Below are 24589 nucleotides of genomic sequence, written 5' to 3' on the forward strand. Positions count from 1 at the left end.
CTGACCAATTTGCCTCATAAATCATGGTGAAGTTCACAAGCGCTGCAACCTGGCCAATGAATCACTTAGTCTCATAAGTTCCATGTATTAAGGGCCTGGTTTCTAGCTTTCTAGTTTCTAGCTCTGGGAGTATTATGAAAATGTTCAAAAATATTAATATTAATTAGGCAGTAAAAATGGCTGTAACATGTGAATTCTTAAACTCAGTAGTATTCACTTACACCATCTTTCTAGATGTAGGGAAGTGGCTGTGAGATACAAAAAGGAGATGTTACCCCCCTCTGCACTCACCTTAACTACATTTCAACTTAAGTGATTCATTTATTGAAATAAAACACCCATTTTTGTAAACTCTGGGGTCTGTCTTTATGTTGCAGCCCATGAGCCAGGGTGGTTACAGAGATCATAGATTCTAGCCAAGTCTAATGCATTTACATACTTCATTTATTAAAAAAAAAAAAAAAAAAAAAAAAACAGCATTTAATCACTGTAACTCTAAAAATGTTAAAGTAAGCTGGATACAGATTCATTGACACATTAATCAACAAAAGGGGAGAAGAAACAAATTATTCAGATGTCCGCACTGACAAAATATCTGATCAAAATGTTTCAAATATACAGCAGAAGCAAGAAAGAATTACTTCACTTGGCCTTCGTCAGCATTTCCAAACACATTTATTTCTGTCTGACTCTTGCTGAGCATTTAAAACATTGCAAGTCATTTGAGTAAGTGTATTCCTTTCGCTCCCCTCAGAGAGGTAATGGACATACCCTTATCATGAGGACAGCTTTCCTGATGTCACGGACGCCATCATAGACCAAACGGGACGCATCAATGAACTCATTCTCCTCAAAGGGCTGTGGGGGGTTCGTGCTCAGTGCCTCGATGGCTACCTCCACTTGTTCAGCAAAACGGGGCATGACTGCAGGGAGAAATGAGCAGCACAGAGGGGGGTAGAGAGACAGAAAACACAAGAGCCAGATTGAGACATTTTTTTTTTTTTTTTTAGAAAGCAACCCTTCCCTACAGGAGCTGATTTCTAAAGCTGATCAGTTATGAAAAGGAGAAATAGCATCGTGACAGTACAATGATTGGTGTGTACTTTCACAGAGCATGCACACTTTGCATCAGATACATTTGTCAGCAGTAGGGTTTCGCCTTGTGTCAGTCTCTGCCGTCTGGTGCACATAAAAAAGGCAAGATGTCACCCCAATCCTCTGCACAAGGAGCGAAACAGGATTCGCACCTTGCACGCCAATTAGCTATTTCACCTTGGCTTATGCTACAGGAAGATTGGCCTGTCTGTCACAGATCTGTTTGTGTGTGTGTGTGTGTGTGTGTGTGTCTGAGTGTGTGTAATCTGAGAGTTGGCTGTGTGTGCCTCAGTGTTAGAGCACAAGGACGCTAACTTGCAAGCTCAGCCTGTCAAATCAAAATGCCGATGAAGGGAAACAAATTCATCAAAGTCTTTTGAACCACACAAAAGGCAAACGACAAAAGAAAAGTCCCTGTTGACCATAAAAATGGTTGGTTTTGTTGTCAGTATCAGTTGGCCAGAGCTGATGGAAAAGCTTTATGTTCTTTGTGTGTTCAAATGAATTGTGTTGAATGTGAATAGACATGCTCAATATGCAAGCGTACAGCCTGAATGTTTGAATATTTAGCAGGCTGCCGAGCTCCATAATCTGCTGTTGAGTCACAATAATTGAATGCAGACAATGTTTAATGATGTGCTGCTTTATTAATGACTTTGCACTGAGGATAATTATCATACCAAAGGCTATGGTTTACCTGACCGGATTGGTACCCACTGCAGAGGGTGGGCTAACATGATATTAATATGGTATCTATATATGTCATTTTATACAGCATCCCCCACCCTTACTGCATTAATGTGCATCAAATCCATCGCATGCAGACTTTATCAAACCACACTGAATAAACATTAAGGGAAAAAAAATGAGATTGAAGAGAGGCAAGACACATAAAAAGACAGAAGAGATGTTACTTTGCTTAACATAACACCGGAACGGCTCCTTTTGAAATATTCATTGGCAAATATCTATATAAAAGAAAAGAGTGGGTTTTGGAGACCAGACACTAGGACTCATTTAGGCCAAGATCCTTAAGGGGGGAGATACTGTAGGTCTAATGAGGACACACTGATAGCAAAAAATGAAAAAGGGAGAAGACAAATTTAGCATGGCAGCTTGACTGGTGAGCCTGCGCTAAAACTCCGTCTGTGTGATTGTATTGTCATTCTTCACAGTATCCTCTTCTTTTAAGTGTGAAGTAAGCTAAATCAATTAGCTAGCTTGCACTAAAGGTGTATCTGCAGTATATGTATTTGTCTGATATAAAACACTGGCTTTATTACACCAAACATAAAAGGTGTTACAAAAAGTCTCCCCCTTTTTCTTTTCATTTTTAATTCAGTTTAATCCACTTACTGGAGAAGCGTAAAATAGGCTTTTGGGAATTGCTAGGAAGGCGTTTTAAACAGAAATATTTAAATGTTCTCCAAGCTCTTAATGAGCAAAGTTGCTGATGGTAAGGAGCAATTTCACTCATTCCAGCTGAGAAATGATGAAGGGAATTAAATGTGACCATGTAGGAATGGATTTTTTTTCCGCGCTCCTAGGCTTAACCATAGTTTAAGTGAGAAGTTAGGGAAGTACAACGAATGCTTAAAGCCTCACAGCAGAGGAGGTTGTGCCCCCCTGAGGTGTTTAATGAGCTCCCAACAGCAGACCCTGCATATTTTTTTGATACTTAAACCTCAATTCACACGAAGACATCTTAATTTAGATGATATATTAAATGAGGTAAAATCAAAAGCACTCCCATACAAACAAATGCTGCATTAAATCATGGGCTGTAATGCTAACCTTAAAATCGGATGTGTCAGTGCTTTGATTTATGTTAGTCTTAGCAGCAAGGGCTTTGCCAAGTGTGACTGCTTTTCACCACCAGTATGATTTAAGACTTGGCCACTCCTGCCTTTAGTCTCACTTGTTCACTGTTCTGCTCTTCCGCACCCAAACCTAAGATAAAAATGTTTTACCTTTCTGTTAATCCTGCTGCTGATTTTCATAGCAATATCCTCATCAGTGCTTTCCTCTACCTCCCACCTCTAATTGTACACTGCTGGGGAGACCTTTCCTCCCCTCCTTGCTAGCTAGGAGCTTGCCATCTGTTTTCTATTCTGGCTAAAGCCTCCTTCTCCATCATTGGAACAATAGAAAGAGACTGAAACAGTGACTCATCATGTTTAGCATTTGTGTGCTGTATACCTGGGCTGCACAGGGAGCATAAAGAGAGCAGCCACTTGGGTTCCTAGTTCATAACAGCCTAAAAGTGTTGTTTATTTTGTTTATTAATGGTTATTATCGTCACTAATATAGCTAAAAGCATTCTGATATATGATTTTAAAATAAATTTGATCTCAGTGTTTGTGATACTTGGTCGATAATGTTGCTCCTAGACAGATCAACCAGAAATCCTCATCACCAATGCTATTACATTAACTCTAGACAGTGCTGTGTCTCTTTACAACTTTTATCCCTCGGTCTCTGGTGCACTTTTTTTTTAGTGCACTTGATATGCTGATTTACTGGCTTGACGTGCGGGTGGCAGTGTGAGCATGTGTGTTATTACTCATTGCAAAACCCAGGCTAAATCCCATTTACTGTGCCCCAGTGCAATAACAAGGAGCAACGCCACCCAGCTTCTCTAAATGGCACAATAACTTTGGCCATATATCAGTTTTTTAATCTACCCTCTCCAGGCACCACATTAATGATCAACTTTAAAATTTGTCCTTTTTTTTCCAGGGAGAAGATTAGTTTAAACACAGAGAGTTGGTGGGCAGAGAAGTGTCTCAGGGAAGAAGGAGGGAGAGGGGAAAAAGAGAGAGAAGCCATAACCACTTTCCTATTAGGCTATTGATTTTCTCCCTCTCAAGGACAAGCTTCAATGCTGGGCCCATGTGTAGACTGTCTGTCAGGAATCTATGGCTCAGCTTTACAGAGCAGAGTTGTGTGCCTTAGCTGCCTGCTTTGCCCTGGCCATAAATCTGACCACACTCAAAATGAGAAAGAGGGATGGGCAAATTGAGACAAGGTCAAAGAGCAGGTAGTTGTGATAAGAGGCCTGCGCGGATGTGGCAGCTGTCAGAGAGGCAGGTGAATGGCAGCGATTGCCATGAGTGGCTCCAGGCATAAACACACGCACAATCAAATAAATACACAAACGCACAACTCAGAGAAACACAAAGCTTCACGTACACACACACACACACACACACACACACACGTACATCACTGAGAGGAAGAAAACAGGGGACTGCGTGAATGAATTCCACTAAAATTCTTGCTCAAATCGCTTAGTAAAATCCTGGGTGACAACTATTGATTTTTTGGTCGGGTCTAGTTAATTGGACTCAATGCCCTCTAAAAAGTGTGTGGTCCTATATCCTTTCCCTTTGTTCAGCTACACTTAATCATCTTTCCCCCAGCTATGGATTTCTCCTTGCCTGTGTTCAAATCCATAGACATCAGCTCTGAAGGGACAGAGGGGAGATGGAGGCAAAAGTTCACAAGGATCAATAAGGGTGCTTTATGGTCCAGATCAGATGTGCGTGGTAGCTCTTAAAAACCCCAACTATGACCACTAAGAGAGAAACTGGGGGGAGAAACACAACAGCTCTTCATCAAACAGAAATATGGAGCTTGTGAAACGCTGGCCTCACACAGTCACCCATCCCCAGCTTTAGCATCTCAATTAAAGCCCTCAACTGAGCCGTCACCAAACCTCCACCAGACCAAGGGCAGGTGTCCTCCATCGGGCTATCCAGCAAAGTTAAGGCTTTACATGGGAAGGGAGAGACACTATGCAATGCAATGCAAGTGAAGCATTTTTTTTCCTCTATTGGGAGCAAAGGTTCAACATGGAATTTGTAATTGTTTTATGGAGGCCAGGAGGCAGAATGATTTTAACGCTATCACGTTAACCTCTGGTAAACAAGCAAAGAGACAAATGATAAAGAAAGCCAGAGGGCAGTCATTATGATGCTGCCCTAACATATGCCCACATTCATCTACTTGTTGCTCTCAGTAACCCCTGGCATAATATAGCAGTTTTATAGTTCCAGTATGTGACAGGGTAAGAGTCACGTGAAATTAACCTTAACTGTGCATAAGAAATTGCCACTGTACTTCATCAATTAATTACTCAAATCACTTCAACTGAATTATGCATTAATAACACAAAATGTTCTTAAGTTACCAGATAACAAGTTGGTGGTCCATTATGCAGGAGTTTAGTGCCACAAGAGGATTCACACAGCTGGCTCTCTGCACACACGTGACTTCCCTAATGCTGTTTGTGACTTATCGGCAAGCAGGGAGGGGAGCTGATTGTGTCTCTCAATTATCCCAGCAGATGAAAGTAACGAGAGAAACAATAGATATCCCGCCTCGCTAAATGGGCTCTAATGGGAGAGATAGACGGGGAGGGATGGAGGGTGAAGAATAGAAGAAGCTAAGATGAGGAGGGGGGCTGTAAGGATTGTGGTCCAATTCGATTCTGGACAGATAATTGCAATATTTCAACTTCCCTTTCATCCTGCATTTTACTTTGTCCACCTTTCATAATAGTGTGCTTTTAATGGCATGTAAGTGCCTTGTTTAAAGGGATGTGAGGTTGTTTTTCATAGAACAAAAATGTTTCTCTAGGAAATAATAACATGAGAGTAGTTCAAAATAGCACACTCTTAACATATACCTTATACACGATTTTGTACATCACACACCATCTTTAATCTTGTTTTTGTTTGTTTCTTTACTCCTGAATGGCCTGTGTGCTATCAGGCTGTCATCATAGAAAGAAAGACGTGTCACATATGGAGTCTTAACACCCTACCAAACGTTCAGCCAAACAGCTGCCAGACAAGGGCTTCACTCCTCACTGCACCCGTCCACCCAGTGTATTGCGAAGGGTATTGGGTCACATTGCATGGAGCCAATCTCCACTTTAGGTGGCACTGTGACAAGTTCTGGCCTTTTGCCTGTCCTGTCACAAGGCTAAACTGGAGTCTGCTGGAGTCTGTCATGAGACAGAGGCCGTAGAGAAATGAGGCTGAAAAAAAATAACAGATGAAAAATGGATGAGAGGGAGAGTGGCAGAGGAGTGAACAGGTGGTGTCCAGGGTCTCTGTACTCTGTGTTAAAGCCATGGCACTGATCGAAACTGCGGGATACAGGGCAGCCAGGCAATTACTGCGTGTCTGTTAGTCACTGACCAGACTGAGAAGCAGGTGTAAGTGGTAGTGTGTGTGTGTGTGTGTGTGTGTGTGTGTGTGTGTGTTTGTGCATATGTGTGTTTGCTGGACTCTTCATGAAAGAAGTGGCTTAGCTTGCCAAAAAGCTTTGGAGCAAAATGTTTTATGCAAGGGTAAATGATATTATATTTATCAGTATAATGCATTGCAAACCATACATTAAACTGTGCCTCCCTGCCCCACACTAGGCTTTTGTACACAACACTAACCAGTCTCAGACAGCAGTTTAATAGACTCCAGCACACGCTCGGTGTAGACCCCAGGTTCGTAGTTTTCCATCTCAGCGTTAATGATGTGGACCACACGGGCAGCTCGGCCCCGGATGGCTCCGGCAGTTCGGTCCAGGGTGTCCACATCTCCCTCCTGAAGAGCGATTACGCATTTGTTGACATCCTCAAGGATGTGGTTTTCTTGGGAAAGGCAAAAGAGAAAAGTAGTAAGTAGTGTAAGTAGTACTGGCTTTCTCTTGCTGTAACAAAACATTAGTTGTACTCATCATGAAAGTATACTTTTTGTCTACTTAATTATGCATTGTATCTTTGCAAAAATAATGTGCTTTTCTCCCTATTGTGAGCTGGTAATCAATAGGTAGTAGAATACTATAAGGCTTTGAGTGTAATAGTGCATATTGCAATAGACAATGACTTGTTTTTATAGAGAAATGAGAACACGGGCTTTTCAACTGTGTTCAAACAATGAACCAATAAACTCAACCAATGTTCAAAAACGTATAAAACATCAATTCAGTAACTGTTAGGCAAAGTCTATGCTGTGTGGTGTAATAGTTGTTACTACAAAGAGCTGAAGGTTTGTTTTACTTTTCATGTCATTAAATCCAAAGACAAGGACACCCGAATGAATGGAAGTTGTTCAGGGAGGAGAAACCCTGTCAAAATGATGCTTCAAGTTAATAGTCAGTGAATGCAACAGCGAGGGAAACATTAACTATACAAAGTAACTTATATAAAAGGGTTGCAAGTTTATGTCACTGTTTAACTTATCCATTTAGTGTTGAGAACATATATTTATTTGCTCAGGTACTCCATGCTAACACTTTAGTATACACACATTACACATGAACGACTATGCTTTCATTCACATCCTACATAAAAAAAGCCATGTTATTTCTTTATTTATTGCTAAATTTGATCGGTTTCTGACTTGAGACTGCCAGACTTATCCATTGCTTTCCATTTAGCTGCAACCAGTGGTCATGTCTCATCATTATTCATTCATTCCTACAATTAGTCAACACAAAGTATAGCATATAAAAAATCAGTAAGAGACCCATGGTTTTGTATTATTTTGGTGTGAGCTGACAAATGAGCCACTCTCAATCTACAAGTTATTACACTTAAAGCTACATTAAGTAATGTTGCATGTATTTTCAACAGTAAAGTGAACACTTGCAATGTGAGAGTCATCACTGTGTGTCTTCTTTCCACCATACATTTTATAGCCAGTGTTGTTACTTCCTGTTTTGAGGTTTCTAAACTACTGTATTGGCCAAAATAAACTCCTCCTCTCTGCCTCCCTTCACTTCACAACTTTGTGGCTTCAACTTCATTCAAAACCTCTCTGAAACTGTACATTCTTCAGATGAACTTATCAATCAATTTCAGATCAATCCTGCAAGGGCCTCTAATGCCGCAACCAGCACTACGGTGACAGAAAAAGTTCATTCAAAGCAGCCTACCTTGTATTTTAAAGTCTGCAGCTTCACTACATTATTGAATTGGAGGTCAAAGATGAATTAATCCAAGTAATCCAACAAGAGCCTTGAGAGTGAAATGTATAACTCATTTCCATTGCGAAACCACTTTTTTTTTTTTTTTTTTTTTTTGCCTTCCCTTTCAGTTTTGTACAAGCATTCAACCTCAGAAGCAGTTTGTGCTCTCAACACCATCTAGTGGTCAGAAATTGCTTACAGCAGCTTTAAAACTGACAGACTTTATTATTATTTTGAAATCATACCTGAGACAGAAAGGAAGTCATCCACTGAGGTGATATCATCCACAGCCTCGGTGAGAATGCGCACTTGTTTCTCCCACTGGTCCTTGAAAACGTCCATGTTGTCCTGGGCCACCTTGCTTTGGGGGCGGGCAGCCAGTGTGAGTGCAGCATTGATGACCTGGCATGGGAGAAAGGCTCCAGTGTAAGCATTAGTGTGTACATGCATGTGTGTATCTGTGTGTACTGTATATGTGCATATGTGTGAGTGTTTTGGTTTGGGATGAATACTGTGCATGTCTACTGTTTATTAGTTGTTACACAACTTACTCTCTAAGGAAAACAAGGTTATCTTTTCAAGAAGCAGCTGAGTATTTTGACTTCAAGCTGAGGCATGTCTGATCTTTGCAAGATAGAACATTTGGCTTTAAGACAAAAAGATCAACAGACATTTTGCAGGGTTAAACATTACCCAAACAGATGGAATGATCCCTTTTTGTTCTACATCCTGTTTGTTCCTCTTTATTCGACCCTGTCAGAAAGTTTATGTCTGCATGATTTTTTTTTTCACTTTTTTTAATGTCTGTTTTTTGGTGAGCAGTGCTAGAAGGGAGCGGGAAACAAACTGTTACCAAAGTTTTGTAAGGCTCCAGCCCTTACTTGCCCTATCAGATAGTGGGTCTAGGTGGGTGTGTGTAGTGGGTCCTACACACCAAATCTTTAATCTTAAATCCATCCCTACTTTTTCCACTCCTCTTATGCATTTGTGGGCTGTGAATATGACCCAACCCTTAACCTCGGAAACAATGGATCAATTACCACCCACTGCTTTGCTGGAACTCATGGACTACACAGCACAAAATCTTTCAGACCTGCATCTTGTGTCCTGTTCCTCCCTTCCTACCAGCCATCTCTCTCTGTTTTTCTTTCTTGCATTTCTAGGTACTCTCAGGTAAAATCAAGAAGAAGGTTTATAATAATTATCAAGACCAACTGATCATAACTAGGACCCATTTGCAGGATGTATTATTTGTTAAACTATAGCATACACCAGATGTAAGAATCTTGACACTGCATGGTGAGTCCTCACCTGTGGACAAAGGCTGTCAATTTGGGTGGCAGCCATTCGAACCAACTTCACTCCCTCTTCATTGTTGGAAATGGAGCAGGCCAGGTTGGCCACCTAAAGGAGAGAAGACAAAGATTAGACAAGTACTCCACAAATATTAGTATGATAACACATTCAAAATAACAGTATTGACATTTAAACTTCATTCCCTTAAAATGCATCATACTTTGTTAAATTAGTTTAGTTCATAAGTTTTAAATTTTTACCATACATAGTAGTGTAATGCTCATAAATTTAAGCTGAACCAATTTAGATGATGGGAATACTTAAATGCATGTCTACAAGAAAAAACTGGCATTATAAACCACAGCTAATTAGACAAACAACTCGTGCTCCACCAACTAACAGTTTTCTAATTAACTGTAAAGTACAAACAATGGTGTCCTGTCCCACAGCGCTGCCCTGGTACCTAGGATCACAAAGTTTTCCCACTCCTACACTTGCTGGTCTTTTTTAATGTGTGGAGATTTTGATTCCAGGGAATGTCTCCAGCTTCTGTACTAACTCATGTGTACTGCTATCTGTACAGGACTGGGGATTTAATGCTTGGCTTGGAAAGGCAATGTTGGGGGCACACTATGTACAGAGAGTTAGGGCCTGCTCAACTGTTAGATTGGTATTTGTTATTCCCCAGTGGCAGGTGCCCTCCTCTGCCCACCTACCTCCCCCCCTCCTCCCTGCAACACCCCTCCATTCCTTGTCTTGTTTTCATTTCCCAAGATAGCTTGTATCTGAATAATTCAGATCACATAGGTAGCAATGTGATTTTTCTACTGGACAATCTCAGGGGAATAAAGGTGTAGATGCAAAATGGTGGATGGGATAGGTTTCCTTGCCCTCCACTGTTAAAAGCAATTGGCACAGTTGTGCAGAAGGTGCTGGATTGTACAAACATCTACATTATTGCAACAACATTAGAGCACACGTGTCAAGAAACGTCCAAAAGACCAAACGGCACAGGAGAGAAAAAGTCTTTAATGAGAGAGAAGCAATTGGGTACAAATTAATAGCTAATGTCATCAGATCCAAAATGGTTGACCTGGATCTCGGAAGCCAAACTCATTATGATCACATTCCCGGCATGTGTGGGGCTCATTACTTGCATGCCTAAATCATTATGAGGTTTACTGGTGCAAAAAGGCACTTCACTGTATAATTAAGATACCAGATGGTCTTTATCTACTGGAGAACTCTTGTCCATCTCTACCTAGAGGTAGTGTTTCCTCTGCGACAGGTTGCCAGCCTGACTCCTCTCTGGAAGTCATCGAGGTTATCCCAATTCACTTCAGTTGGTAATGGCTGGAATACAAGATAATGGATCTATCATTTTGTCTTGTGTCATTTTATCTCTGGTGTGGTGCTGCATTTATATGTGTGAATATTCGAGGCTTCTATTTTTTTTTTCTTTTTTTGTTTTTAATTTACTGACACTTGATTTGGCTATAGCGATGACAAGGCTTTATTTAATTTGGTATCTGTGCACAATATATCATATCAAACTGGTTGGGTAACTGAACATGATGGAAAGCAGTAAAAGTGCTACTCAGGGGAGAAGTGCCCACTTGAAAAAAGACTCCCAAACAAATCTGCCTCTCACTCTGCCTCCAACAGAACACGCACACACACACACACACACACACACACACACACACACACACGTACTACACAACACACACCTTACCTTAAGCCATTGCAGTCATCATATTTCTCCATTATATCACTGTATTTCACAGTTAATTTTCATAACTTCAAAACCCATATAATGTAATGCCATCCTTAAGTAAATTAGATGCCAGCATGAGCCATGGCTTTGAAACTGAGCTAAACAGACACTTGCCTGTTGGCAGCGAAAGGTGCCAGTCTGTATTAGCACTTCCACTGCTCACATGTCACTGTTTGAGGCAAATTGGGGTAAATCAAATTTGTGTTAGAAGACTCTTGCTTAGAGCCCCGTCTCCCTTTACTACTGACAGCTATGAGCACATTGATGGATTGCACTCCTTTATGTGCAGGTGTGTGTATGTGTGTGTGCGTGTGTGTGCATGTGTGTATATGCATGTGTGTGTGTGTGTGTGTTGGAAAGAGAGCGAGAGAGAGAGAGAGAGAGAGAGGGAGAGACAAACAAAGACAGAAGGAGAGTGTGTGTCTATGTGTGTCAGTAAACCTGTATGTTGTGGGTAAATGATCGTGGCAAAGGGTGGATTTGCTGAACATAAAGCACAACTTCATGAAAAATGGTATTTGTGGTGTGTGTAGTATCTGCATCAATAGCCTACATACAGATATACATACACTCAGTGGCCACTTTATTAGGTCCACCTGTACAATCTAATACAGTTCAATGCAACAGCTCTGCCATAAATTCTACCCTTTAACAAACTTTATAGTATTCAGTTTGTGTTGATATTGTGGAGAATGTGTCAATTTAATTCTATGTTTATTATTGAGGTTATAGTTTGCAGAGGTCTTGTACTGGACTACATTATATTGACAGGCGTTTCTCTTTTTTATTCTCCCTATTTATATACATGAGTGGGACAGAATATTAGAAACACCTCTCAATAAAATGCAGTCCAGTACAGCAGCACCACTAACTATGAGCTCAATGCCAAACACATAATTGAATGAACACTTCAATTACTGTGACTAAAAGTAAAGCTGAGCAGTATAGGCATTATAAAAGTAAACTTTATGGCAGAACACTGTATTGGATTGTATTAGATTGTGCAGGTGTACCTAATAAAGTGGCCACTGAGTGTATATAGTAGTAACCATCTGACTGCTGCAGTAGGGCCATGTGAGGTAGAGGGGCAGAGGGTGTTCTGAAGGTTGGCAATGTGCCCAGCTGGCCCCATCCCTGGCCTCTAACCCAACATAGAGAGCTTGGCCAGGGACAGTGCTGCAATGTCCAGCCAAAACTACTAATTGCAATTATCTATGGAAGCGCACCTCCTTTGAGGATTTTGCTTAGAAGGAGGGAAGAATCAAGACAGAAGGCCTAATACTGTGCCATGCGAGCCTAGTGCTGATACAGTCAAAGATGTTTGCATGCACGCCTCAGAGTGTCATGTACAGTACAGGCCAAAAGTTTGGACACACCTTCTCATTCAATGCGTTTTCTGTATTTTCATGACTATTTACATTGTAGATTCTCACTGAAGGAATCAAAACTATGAATGAACACATGTGGAGTTATGTACTTAACAAAAAAAGGTGAAATAACTGAAAACATGTTTTATATTCTAGTTTCTTCAAAATAGCCACCCTTTGCTCTGATTACTGCTTTGCACACTCTTGGCATTCTCTCCATGAGCTTCAAGAGGTAGTCACCTGAAACGGTTTTCACTTCACAGGTGTGCCTTATCAGGGTTAATTAGTGGAATTTCTTGCTTTATCAATGGGGTTGGGACCATCAGTTGTGTTGTGCAGAAGTCAGGTTACTACACAGCCGACAGCCCTATTGGACAACTGTTAAAATTCATATTATGGCAAGAACCAATCAGCTAACTAAAGAAAAACGAGTGGCCATCATTACTTTAAGAAATGAAGGTCAGTCAGTCCGGAAAATTGCAAAAACTTTAAATGTGTCCCCAAGTGGAGTCGCAAAAACCATCAAGCACTACAACGAAACTGGCACCAATGAGGACCGACCCAGGAAAGGAAGACCAAGAGTCACCTCTGCTTCTGAGGACAAGTTCATCCGAGTCACCAGCCTCAGAAATCGCAAGTTAACAGCAGCTCAGATCAGAGACCAGATAAATGCCACACAGAGTTCTAGCAACAGACCCATCTCTAGAACAACTGTTAAGAGGAGACTGCGCCAATCAGGCCTTCATGGTCAAATAGCTGCTAGGAAACCACTGCTAAGGAGAGGCAACAAGCAGAAGAGATTTGTTTGGGCCAAGAAACACAAGGAATGGACATTAGACCAGTGGAAATCTGTGCTTTGGTCTGATGAGTCCAAATTTGAGATCTTTGGTTCCAACCGCCGTGTCTTTGTGAGACGCAGAAAAGGTGAACGGATGGATTCCACATGCCTGGTTCCCACTGTGAAGCATGGAGGAGGAGGTGTGATGGTGTGGGGGTGTTTTGCTGGTGACACTGTTGGGGATTTATTCAAAATTGAAGGCATACTGAACCAGCATGGCTACCACAGCATCCTGCAGCGACATGCCATCCCATCCGGTTTGCGTTTAGTTGGACCATCATTTATTTTTCAACAGGACAATGACCCCAAACACACCTCCAGGCTGTGTAAGGGCTATTTGACCAAGAAGGAGAGTGATGGAGTGCTGCGGCAGATGACCTGGCCTCCACAGTCACCGGACCTGAACCCAATCCAGATGGTTTGGGGTGAGCTGGACCGCAGAGTGAAGGCAAAGGGGCCAACAAGTGCTAAACACCTCTGGGAACTCCTTCAAGACTGTTGGAAAACCATGTCAGGTGACTACCTCTTGAAGCTCATGGAGAGAATGCCAAGAGTGTGCAAAGCAGTAATCAGAGCAAAGGGTGGCTATTTTGAAGAAACTAGAATATAAAACATGTTTTCAGTTATTTCACCTTTTTTTGTTAAGTACATAACTCCACGTGTTCATTCATAGTTTTGATTCCTTCAGTGAGAATCTACAATGTAAATAGTCATGAAAATAAAGAAAACGCATTGAATGAGAAGGTGTGTCCAAACTTTTGGCCTGTACTGTATGTCAATGTGTGTGTGCGTGTATGTGTGTGAGTGTGTGTAGGTAGTTTTTGAGCATGTGTGTGAGAGGGAAACAGAGAGAATGAGAAAGGGAGGGACAGGGAGAAAGGGAGCAATAGAGAGAGAACCCTGCTGCATGGCCATTCTTTATTTTAGCTTCAAACAGAGAACTATCGATTTTGTCCTTTTGCGCTGCGCCGGATAATCACTTCAATTCTAATTTGATGAAGGTTCCCACTGCATTTGGGAAGATGGGCCTTCTCATTTAAGCTGCCAAAATAACCTCATTGGAACTTGGTACAAGAAAAAATAGATTACATTAGTGCAAAAATACCACCTTAAAAAAAAAAAAAAAAAAAAAACAGTGTTCAAAAATTAATGCCTCAACATTTTTTAATAATCTGAAGGCTAATATGGCTGATGTATGTTTGGTAAGCACTGATGTTGGTACAACATGAGACATCTCCAGTTTTTTTTTTTTTTTCTTTCTTTTTCCCACAGTGTGCTTAAGATGTTCGGTGAGGGATATTTAGTGGGACACATGCACTGTGTGTTTAGCAAAGGTGTGGTGCTGTTGTCCTGTCAAGTTTGACACTGTCTGTGTACAACCAGGAAACATGTAAGCAACACTAGTCAAAGTTGGATCGTTGTTGACAATCTACCCATGTAATTATGTAATTTTTTTCCCCAGCGAATGTCTTAGTTACACTAATATTGTTCATGTGAAGGAGTCATTTTGAGTTGGTCTTGGTGATTCTTGGAAAATAAAACACTTGAGTGGGGGACTGGTAGGAGGGGTGGAAATACTACTCAACATGCCCACACGCAACTGGCGGGGCTTCACTGTGAGGGCGTACTATCTGTAGTAGAACACGACATCCAGAAAAGTAAAGCAAGCACAGTTGAGAAGAGTAGAGTCAAGCTGAGCTGGTACCATTCAGTGGAAAAATGGCATTAGTAGGGACATTCAGTAATACACATGCAGTGTGTGCCGTGGGTCGCTTTCATGCTTATTTAACTTCTTAGCACTGCCTGGATACCATGCACACACAAAACTGGCTTGTTCCTTCACAATTTCATGATTTTCCTCTTTGTCATACCTCTATTCATACATTTTTGTATTTAAATTTTTGCTCTTTCCCAATCAGTGATCAAACTTGTGATCAAGAGAGCTAGCTAAGCACTTCCTGCTTACTGGCAGTGACCACAAAGCTGGACCAGAAGAGGGCCCTCCTGACTTCATTCAGGACAGTCAGTGCACCTCTGAGCCAGACATTTCCAGCACTTCCAGCTGAATCATCCCTTCAGTTACAAAGACTAAGGAATAACTAATAGAGCTGGTAACAGCCAAGGTGTTGGGCACAGCTTCACTTCAGGATGAAGCAGGAAATGGACTGAGAAAGAAAAATGGTGACAGAAAAAGGGATCAGTGCAACAGTGACGTTTTGAGTTATGTGATGTAAACTGGAAGCACTCTGTTCTATGAAAAGCCCATAGGCTGGATGTTTACTTGTGGGGAGGCTGTGTTTTATCCCTTTCAGATGCATATAAGCATCTCTTTCTGTTGACCACCTTCCTCCCTCAAACACACATGTACACACACACACTCAGTCACTCACACACACAGTAAATAAATCAGTCTGTCAACATAGAGGGAGGAGAACACTTAACAGGGGAATACAGAATGCAGCCTATGAAACAATTACAGGCCTGGCCTCAAAGGGGTACTTCTACTTGTTTTAGTCATGAGCTGTCAGCTCCCCAGTGGTGATGCCTGAACATACAGTATATGGCGTGGAGCACAGGTACCAGAAACAGGTTAAGGTGCAAGACATAAGGTTGTGCGACCAGATGTCAAGAACGTGCGAGGTTCACTTCTCCAGGGGATAAACCAGTGAGAGTTGATGGCTGGGTATGACTATGAACCACCTCCTTGAAAATCAATCCCTATTAAGGAGTGATGTATGCATTGCCTCAGGAATAATGCCCACTGGGCTTGCAACAACATCAAAAGGCACATTAGACCTTGCAGCATATTAATGGAGGAAAGTTCAGCAAGTACAACAGTATGAGGTTTTGAGCATGTTTACCAGGGTAATGGCTATATGAAGTAAACATTTATATCCAGTTGAAAAAAAGGCAGTTCTTCGTGGTTGGTTGATTTCTAATTTCCTACCACCAGATTAAGTCTCAAGTTATGTGAGACAAATAGCAATATCCTTGTGTGACATCAAATTTTTCATTAAAAAAAAAGATAAATTATTGAAGGACCAGAACTGTTCTCGATAACACACAACACATTCACCAGAAAAAGAGTCCTGTATGCTCCAACCACCATGAGCACTATTTTGAGATGTACAATTGTAAAATTTGGTTATTACTATCATAATAAACATCTTCAAAACAACTCAGGAAAACCCAGCCTGTCCAAATTTAATTACTTTTTAGTATGCTAAACAAGAAATTGAAACATTTATTGGCTTCGTAAGCTATTCTGATTGCTGATTACTGATTTACAGCTCCCTCCCACTTGACAACTTTTTCCATCTGTCCAATGCACCTTTACCTTGGTGACACAGTGGACCTAGATTGTCAGACTTGAGCGTAAGGTGCAAGATGTTAATGCAGTGAAGAGTTTAATGCAGTGAAGGGTTTGCTTTACAGTACCTAAATCAGAATGGAAATGAACTGAAGTCAGTGTTTACTAAGTGACAGACCCAGTAATACGAGAGAAGGACTGGGACGGGATCCTACACTGGTGACTACACTGACTCCCTGTAGATCCTAGGTTCATCACCTCCGTGCATACGAGCACAGCTGCTGGTGCTCATGTAAGAGCACTGGTGTAGGTCAACATGTAAGAGGACTGAAAACCTCTATTCAAAGTGCTGCAGCATCGCTCTGCATTGGAAGAACACATATTTGCCATACAAAAGTGATGAGGTGAAGGACAATCCTTTAAACGTAACTGAGCTCTTTATCCAAACTGGTGTAGGGTTCACTGCCACACTTCAACGTCTAGCAGGTGAGCAATCAAGGTTGGCAAACACATTAAATCATTTGACATACTGCTTCTGTATGAGATACATTACTGGATTAAATGGAGAGGATAACATGTAATAAATGGGTTGGGATTTGAAGTAATTTTGTCTTTCTTAGAACTATATGTGAAAAAGACATGTATAAAAGATGCATCCATTGTCCATACCAGCTTGCCTGTCAATTAGTTTATCTCAGTGTAACAAGATGGTGTGTGCACTGAAATAGTTTTAAGAATTTATGGTAAATGTTACAAAGTGGTAAGATATAGAGAAGAGATTTAAAAGTTCCTCAGGCAACTCACTCCAAAGCCACGGAGTCCTGATGGCAAAAGCCCAGTTAGCTTTGGTCTTTGACCTGGACACAGGAACAGTCAGGAGGCTCCTGCCTGAAGATCTCAGGCTGTGTGCAAGGCGGCTCATGCAGGGTTAAAAGTTTGGAAAGATAACTTGGGGCCAGGCTTTGCAAAGCCTTATGAGAAAAATCTTAAAAACAATTCTAAAATAAACAGACAACCAGTAAAGAGACACTAAGATGGGGAGATATGGCCTATCTCTTAGTTTTAGTTAAAAGCCTTGCTGCGCCATTTTGAACATACTGGAGCCGCTCTTGATGTTTTTGTTTAAGGCAGGCACAGAGAGCACTGCAGAGGTTAAGACGAGGTGAAACAAAAGTATGTGCAATCCTGTGTGTTGCTGAAACTCTGTGGATCTAATTTTAGCAGTGTTCTATAAATGGAGAAGGCATGACTTGGACAAGTTTTCTGATAGGTTGCTCAAAATTAAGGATGGGGTCAATCATGACTCATGAGTTCCTTGAGGCGGGTTTAATGTGCTAACTTAGTGGACAAAGAACAGGTCAAATTTGGCTGGATACATGCTCAGGGCCAAGGACAAGGACTTTTTGTCCAATGTGATAGTTTTTTTTGTTGTTGTTGTTGTTTTTAATCATTATTGTGTGTATATTTCTTATTGTAACTGGCGTCTAACAATGGGAATGTGAGCTTTGAATCTTAACGGTCTTAGTACTGCACTCCCTCTAAGCTCGTGAAATGTTTACTTAGAGATTTTGCATGATGAGATGGGAAACTTTGGAACTAGGAAGCTAGCTAGAAGGTTTCTGTGAGGCACATGCAGTGATACCATCCCCCTCTCTTACTATGACATTAATGATTCTGTACATGCAAACCTGGAGAAACCTCAACAGTGAATTCATTTATTCATTCATTCACATTCATTTCCCTACATTTTACTCGATAGGTTGCCTGTCAATGCTGATCTCACATAACATTTTCATGTTACCTTATGCTACCCTATCCAAATTGCTTTAACTGGCTCTATCATTACCCTTATCAAACATCAACTGTGACCAGTAATTTGAAAAGGGATTGAGTCAACACTGATTTCATGTCAAAGACCTGATCTGTGAACAAAGTAGCAGCACCCCATGACCCTGAGGAAGAAAATGTAGGTAAAAGCAGTGTATGGATGTAATGGATGTAACAAAATAATTTAATAAACCTATACAGCAGAGATGAGACGGATGAAATGTGCTCACAGGCCGGAAAAAACAAACAAACATACTTTTAAATCAAATTATTATTATTATTATTATTATTATTTTTGTTGTTGTTGTTGTTGTTGTTATTATTATTGTTATAAATATCTGCATTCTCATTCTCAGTCTCATTAGAAAAAAATGTGGCCCACTACCTAGTATGAGTCTGATACCCCTGCTTTACAGTGTGTGCGAAGGAAAAATATGTGTATCCAACAGGGGACTGAAGTTTTCAATTCTGGGTACTCTCATTCACATTGCTCTGATTTATTTGCCCCCATTTGCATTTTAAGTCTGGCCAGCACAACAGGTCAGAGCTTGATTGGCTATTGATTGCATTGCAGCTGATTTGAAAAGCAACATTTGCTGTATCCCCTTTTACCTCTACAAAATAAAATATGACCCAGAAGTGGTTCACACTGAAATAAAGAACAGTGCTGTACTTTAATGAAATAATGGATTTTGTTTGTTGTTGTTTTGTTCATTTCATCTCATGTGGGGGGTGTTTGTTGCCTGAACAGTAGGACTGGCTGCTTGTGAGTGGGTACAGGAGCTGCCATGTGATCATTTGTAATACTTAAGGCAACCATCCAAGAGCACTGTTTTTTTTTTTTTTTTTTTTTTTAAGACTTGTTTTTGGTTTGATTGTTTTTTTAGAAGACTCCCAAAAGAAAAATGCAGGCCAACTATTACTAATAGCTGGTAACATGTATCACTCATGAAGAGCATTTGTACAGTAAATCAGAGCATTGATTCAATAAAACGTACTGATATAATTGTCCATATAAGTAAAAATAAAAGGGAGCTCTGAAATGTTTCTGAGTTGCAGAATAGAGTTAGATTTGATCTTTCCCACAAATTGTACAGGGACAAAAGTACAGAGTTAAAAATCTGTTTGTTTATTTATATCTTCACTTCTTTCCTTTCTCTCATTGTTCACAGCAAAAGGACTTTTTTTATGCCTATGGAGGGCGTACAAAAGTTGTACTCTTGTAAATGCAGTTTCACATGTAGCTAAGCTATTTAATGACAGTACAGTACTATTTCAGACTTAAAATCTACTCAAAACAGGCAAAAAACTACTCTTTTACAGTGACATTAATTCATGTAATTACTTACTTACAGCCTTGCACATCAATTCAATATAGATATGCATGTTTTTTAATCAACACTTTGGTTGTATTGTATGCATTTTTTCTTTTTAAGCCTTTAGAATAACAGCATGTTCTCCTTGAAAACCATGTCTAAGCTTGCATGAAAGACTGACAGAGTGTGATTTACATTTTTTTTTCCTAGAGCCACAGCTGAGGTTTGGCTATTCCTGCTAATACCACAGCTGGCTCCTCAAAAAATATGATAAATCACTGCAAGCTGGCAGGGAGATGTCCCAGCAGTGACAGGGGGAGAGAGGTGAGAGGCCTTAAATGAGACAACGGTGGAGGCGGATGCCAACACATTGATACACACAAATATGGACAGATGCACACGCCAGTGCACATGAGCATATATTGGACATAACTATACACACTACTGGAAGGGAATAGGGAGGGACTATATGTAATATAGTACAAGATGCTAGCAGTCTCTTTGTGATAGACTATGAATTTACATCTTGCTTGTTCACACCATCGTAGTGCTAAAAGTCAAGGACCAATGGCTTCTGTCAGTGAGCACATACACCATAATAAAACTGGGATTATTATATGACTTCCAAATGTGATTTATTTACATGGAAAAAAAGTTAATGCCTAAGTGAAGAAGGAAGAGAGGATGGGCACCTCGAGAGTAATATCCACTATATAAAATTTTACTGAGCTCAACAAGGGACACAGAGAGGTAATTGAAAACAATATAAACAAACCATAAAGTTATCTGGACAAAGCTGACTTGGGACAAGTGTGTGTGTGTGTGTGTGTGTGTGTGTGTGTGTGTGTGTGTGTGCGCGCGCGCGTGCATCTCGTCTTACAGCTTCCATTTAGAGTCTTGGATATTGGATTATCTTGTTCAAATGACTGTGAATGACAAGGCAGTAAAGGAAGAAAGCAAGTAGGGAACACATGACTGACTCTCACTCCCTGGGGCAAAGGGCAGCTACCCACAATTCCTGTTGGCATCAGTGCCATGCTGCTTTGCTGTGGTCCAGTCCTCAGGAGCAGAGGCTGGCTGGATTGATTTCTCTTCATTTTGCTTCAAGCACTCTATCACACAGGGGAGCTTAGTGCTTCATATGTAGTCAGAGAGAAGTGTCTCTCAGGTAGGAAGTAGCTTGTTCATCCCACAACATCTTGCACCTTACGCTCAAGCTGGTACTGTAGCCAAAGGGGCCAGATTGCCTCTGTCACACTTCCTCTCCATTTGTCCTATCCTTAAAAAACCCAGCTAAGGCTGTTTCTACTAAAGTATTGATTTCTCTCTGCCTTCCTCCCTCTGTTTCTAAGAGTGCTAGCCAAGCAGTCAGGCTTGGCACCAAAGCATAATTATGAAAATGGACCTCTTGGTTGTTCCTTTTAATTTATCTGTACACTGCACAGTTCCTCAGCAGCACCGGCCGTTAAAAGGCTACTGTTTCAAGGGAACTGAAACGTTTAACCCACTGTACTGGAAGGAATGATCTACTTTTCGGTGGCTGGACATCAGTCGCCTTCTAAAACTGGGATGTAACACATGAATCTTTTGCTGAACTCATCAGGCAGTACTAGTCCTTCAGACCCACACTGTATATTGTGTGCAGACTAGCACACACTTTCTCTCTTCCTGCACCAAGGCAGTGCAGGAGGCATTTGGACTGACGGCAACAGTCTGTTTCATTTAGAGAAGTGGGGTCCAGCATGCTTTGAGTGCTCTATGCTTTCTGTCAAATGCTGGCATCAGTTAACACTGAGTCAAGATTATTATTGTTAAAGAAAACTAATGATATAAAGAAAACTAGGTGTGAAACAAAAAACATTTTCATCAACTGAAATAAAAATAAAAACAAGGCTTTACATAAAAACTGGAACTGTATTGTGCGTTAGCAAACTAAAAATGTCTTAAGTTTTCATCTTAGTCAATTTATGTCATACATAATCCTTGCACTTTGGGTGGATATGGAATCTATCTTCCAGTGTTTTTCAGCTTTGTCAGTTTTATGCCAGCAGATGGCTAATATCCTTCTGTCAGCACAGTAACACAAGCAAGACTTTTTTGAATTTCACCCTAAAAATACCCCATGTTACTAGAAAAAAAACAAGAAAAAAACAAAAACAAAACAAAACTAACACTGAAACCAAAACTAAACTAAAACTAAGCATTTGTCCAAAAACTTAAAGCTAAAGTAAACTTGCAAACATGCTCTAAAAACTATACAACCTGTACTATAACACGACTATAACAACTATAACAACCTTGCAGTGAGTGGCACCTATGACAAAGACTGAAAGACAGCAATTACTGTTCTCTTAAATTACAGCGCCATGCCCAGTGCAAACCATATGGTATGAAGGCCATTTTCAAGACGGTAAATGCTGCAGTGCAATGGCAAAACATCATATACAGTATCTGCAGTATCAAAACTGTATTTTGTTCAAGGTGGCAGGGTGGCATAATGTGAGCCACATCAGAGGAGATGTAAGGTTTCAAGGCTCCTATGAATGACTCTTGCAAATTAAAAAAAAAAAGCTAATGATCTGGACATGGTTTGGTATGATCTATTTTACTTAATTTCCCATTTCCCCTTTCATAAATTGCAAACTAGAACTCTGTTTCATAAAGGACTAGATCCTCAATCGATCCAATGAGCGTATAACACCAGAGTCCGATCTCAGGCAAAATGTGAACACAGCAAGACCTTGACATTTCTACACATCACATCCCTCTGCCTTTTCACATCTATCTAAAGCGCCAGAAAAGCATGATTAGCCTTGTTGGATAATAGATGCACGCGGTGGGAAAGGTCAGCAGTTGTCAGCTCTTAATGCCTCAACCTTTAAACTGGGTGATGGGAGAGAGGAGATGAAATAAAAAGTGAGTTGCGGAGATAGTGCGGAGTTGGTGACAAAATTGATTTATAAGAACCAATAATTGCTTGATGCACCTGATGTCATACATATGGACATAGCATGGAGATGTAAACATTACAGATCAGGGGCCAGAAAAACTCTGCTTTGCTGCGCTGCTTTACACTCTCCTGCCTATAAAAGAAAGCAGTAAATGTCATCTAATAAAAAATGAGCTCTCCAAAGGGATTTGATATATGAATACTGATATCAAAATATCAGATATAAGCAAAGATTAAGGAGCTGTTAAGATCAATTTAATCAGCATCCCATATTTTTGCATCCCTCCCCTTTGTCTTTGTACAAAATGTTAGTTTTGTACTTTTAAGCCATATCTGTACACAACAACATATGACGACTTGAGGGTGCCCAGAGGCATCAGATGGACTTCTCGGTCTGATCTATCTAGTGTATTTGTGCCTTGAGAAGCTCTAGATGTGCCAATGGAAATGTCACACATTGATTCCTGTGCTTTTAAATTAATGCTTGTGTGATTTCCCCCCAAGCAAGAACAGGGGAGTGTGAAGACGTGAAAGGCCATCATGGCAGTGGCTGTGAGCAGAATTAACAACACAATTAAAACAGTCTTCATCATGATGTCCATTATCCCTCCTTTATCCTGGAACATCATACCTACTGAAGTGTTACCAAGTGACTCCTCATGGATAATGTAGGGTGCAAACAAGCCACCGTTGACATTTTAACAGTTTTATAAGTATGATAATTGTGGTGATAAACAATACAGGGCACTATATTTAGTATAGGTAGTTTAGCTTTCTGTACAATGATAAAACATAGTCAGGTGATAAAACACTGATAAAACAGAAACAACACACAAGCACTCTGCAAGTAAAATAAGCTTTAAACTTGCTCCGTTGTGAACCATTTTGTCTACAGATAATTTTGTGTACTGACACTTACAGCAATATTTATGGCCACACATAGATCAGGCCATCATTGTAAACATTTCATTTTCCACTTTACTGCCTTTATGAAGACAAACTTCTTGTGCTGCGAGTGTTGGTGGCCATTGCGCTTTAATTGATGTTGCTTTTACAAAAGGGTGTCAACGTGTTTAGAAATTAGAATAAAAATGTCTTGGCACACTATTTCGCCAAAGGACATTCACCAAAATAATAAATGAATCGGAGCAAGTGAAAGGACCCGGTGTCCAGACAAAGTCAAAATTGCAATCGGCACAAGCCTTTGGTGCAATGGCTTTAGCTAATTACTTCATTAAGAAGCAGACATAACTTTTGCCCTGGGTTGCCAATTAATGTGAACCTTGGAGCCAAATGTTTTATAGGTGCTTTTCTTACTTAGCAGTGATAAACTATAAATTGTGAGTCCAATTAATTTAGGATTGGTGTAATTAAGCAGTAGGAACTAAAGAGTGCTACACCTATTGCTCCTCTGGGAGCGGTGTCTGGACATTTCCACCGTAAATATTGCCAGCGATCTTCCCCATCCACCTTGAAAATGCTCTCTTGGACACAGCAGTCATTAAAACATGTTGCTGTCATCAACCACTTTCAGAAAATGGTTGCCTTAATATTACCTTGTGACCAGCTGGGGCCCAGCCTGTAGCATTTAAGGTTATTTCCACAGTCCAGGTTATTTCCACAGAAGAGAGGCTGAAGTCACAATGAGGGTGCATTCACAACTGCTCTCCCAGGGGTGTTGGGGTTTGTGTAACTGGATATCTGTCTTAATATCTGTCTTAAAATCTCAGTCAGCTTTTGCTTCATGTAGAGTATGTGAATGGTGCTAAGGAACCTGAACTGATACTAACTAAAGCTCATTTATACAACCCTTAAGGCCTTACAACTACAAATAGAAA

At 40.6% G+C, this 24589-nt stretch overlaps 1 protein-coding gene across 2 annotated transcripts in view; it reads right to left on the reverse strand.

The window, feature by feature from the left end:
• ctnna2 (catenin (cadherin-associated protein), alpha 2) overlaps positions 1-24589 on the reverse strand; it is a 438985-nt gene that overhangs the window by 20161 nt on the left and 394235 nt on the right. For both annotated transcript variants that reach the window (XM_030048073.1, XM_030048108.1), the window contains exons 10-13: positions 9382-9474; positions 8316-8472; positions 6551-6751; positions 772-923 (exon numbers count right to left, since the gene is read on the reverse strand). In XM_030048073.1, the coding sequence (XP_029903933.1) occupies positions 772-923; positions 6551-6751; positions 8316-8472; positions 9382-9474 (603 nt within the window). The remainder of the gene's footprint in view (positions 1-771; positions 924-6550; positions 6752-8315; positions 8473-9381; positions 9475-24589) is intronic.

This window comes from Myripristis murdjan, chromosome 1 (genome assembly GCF_902150065.1).
Source record: "Myripristis murdjan chromosome 1, fMyrMur1.1, whole genome shotgun sequence".
NCBI lineage: Eukaryota > Metazoa > Chordata > Actinopteri > Holocentriformes > Holocentridae > Myripristis > Myripristis murdjan.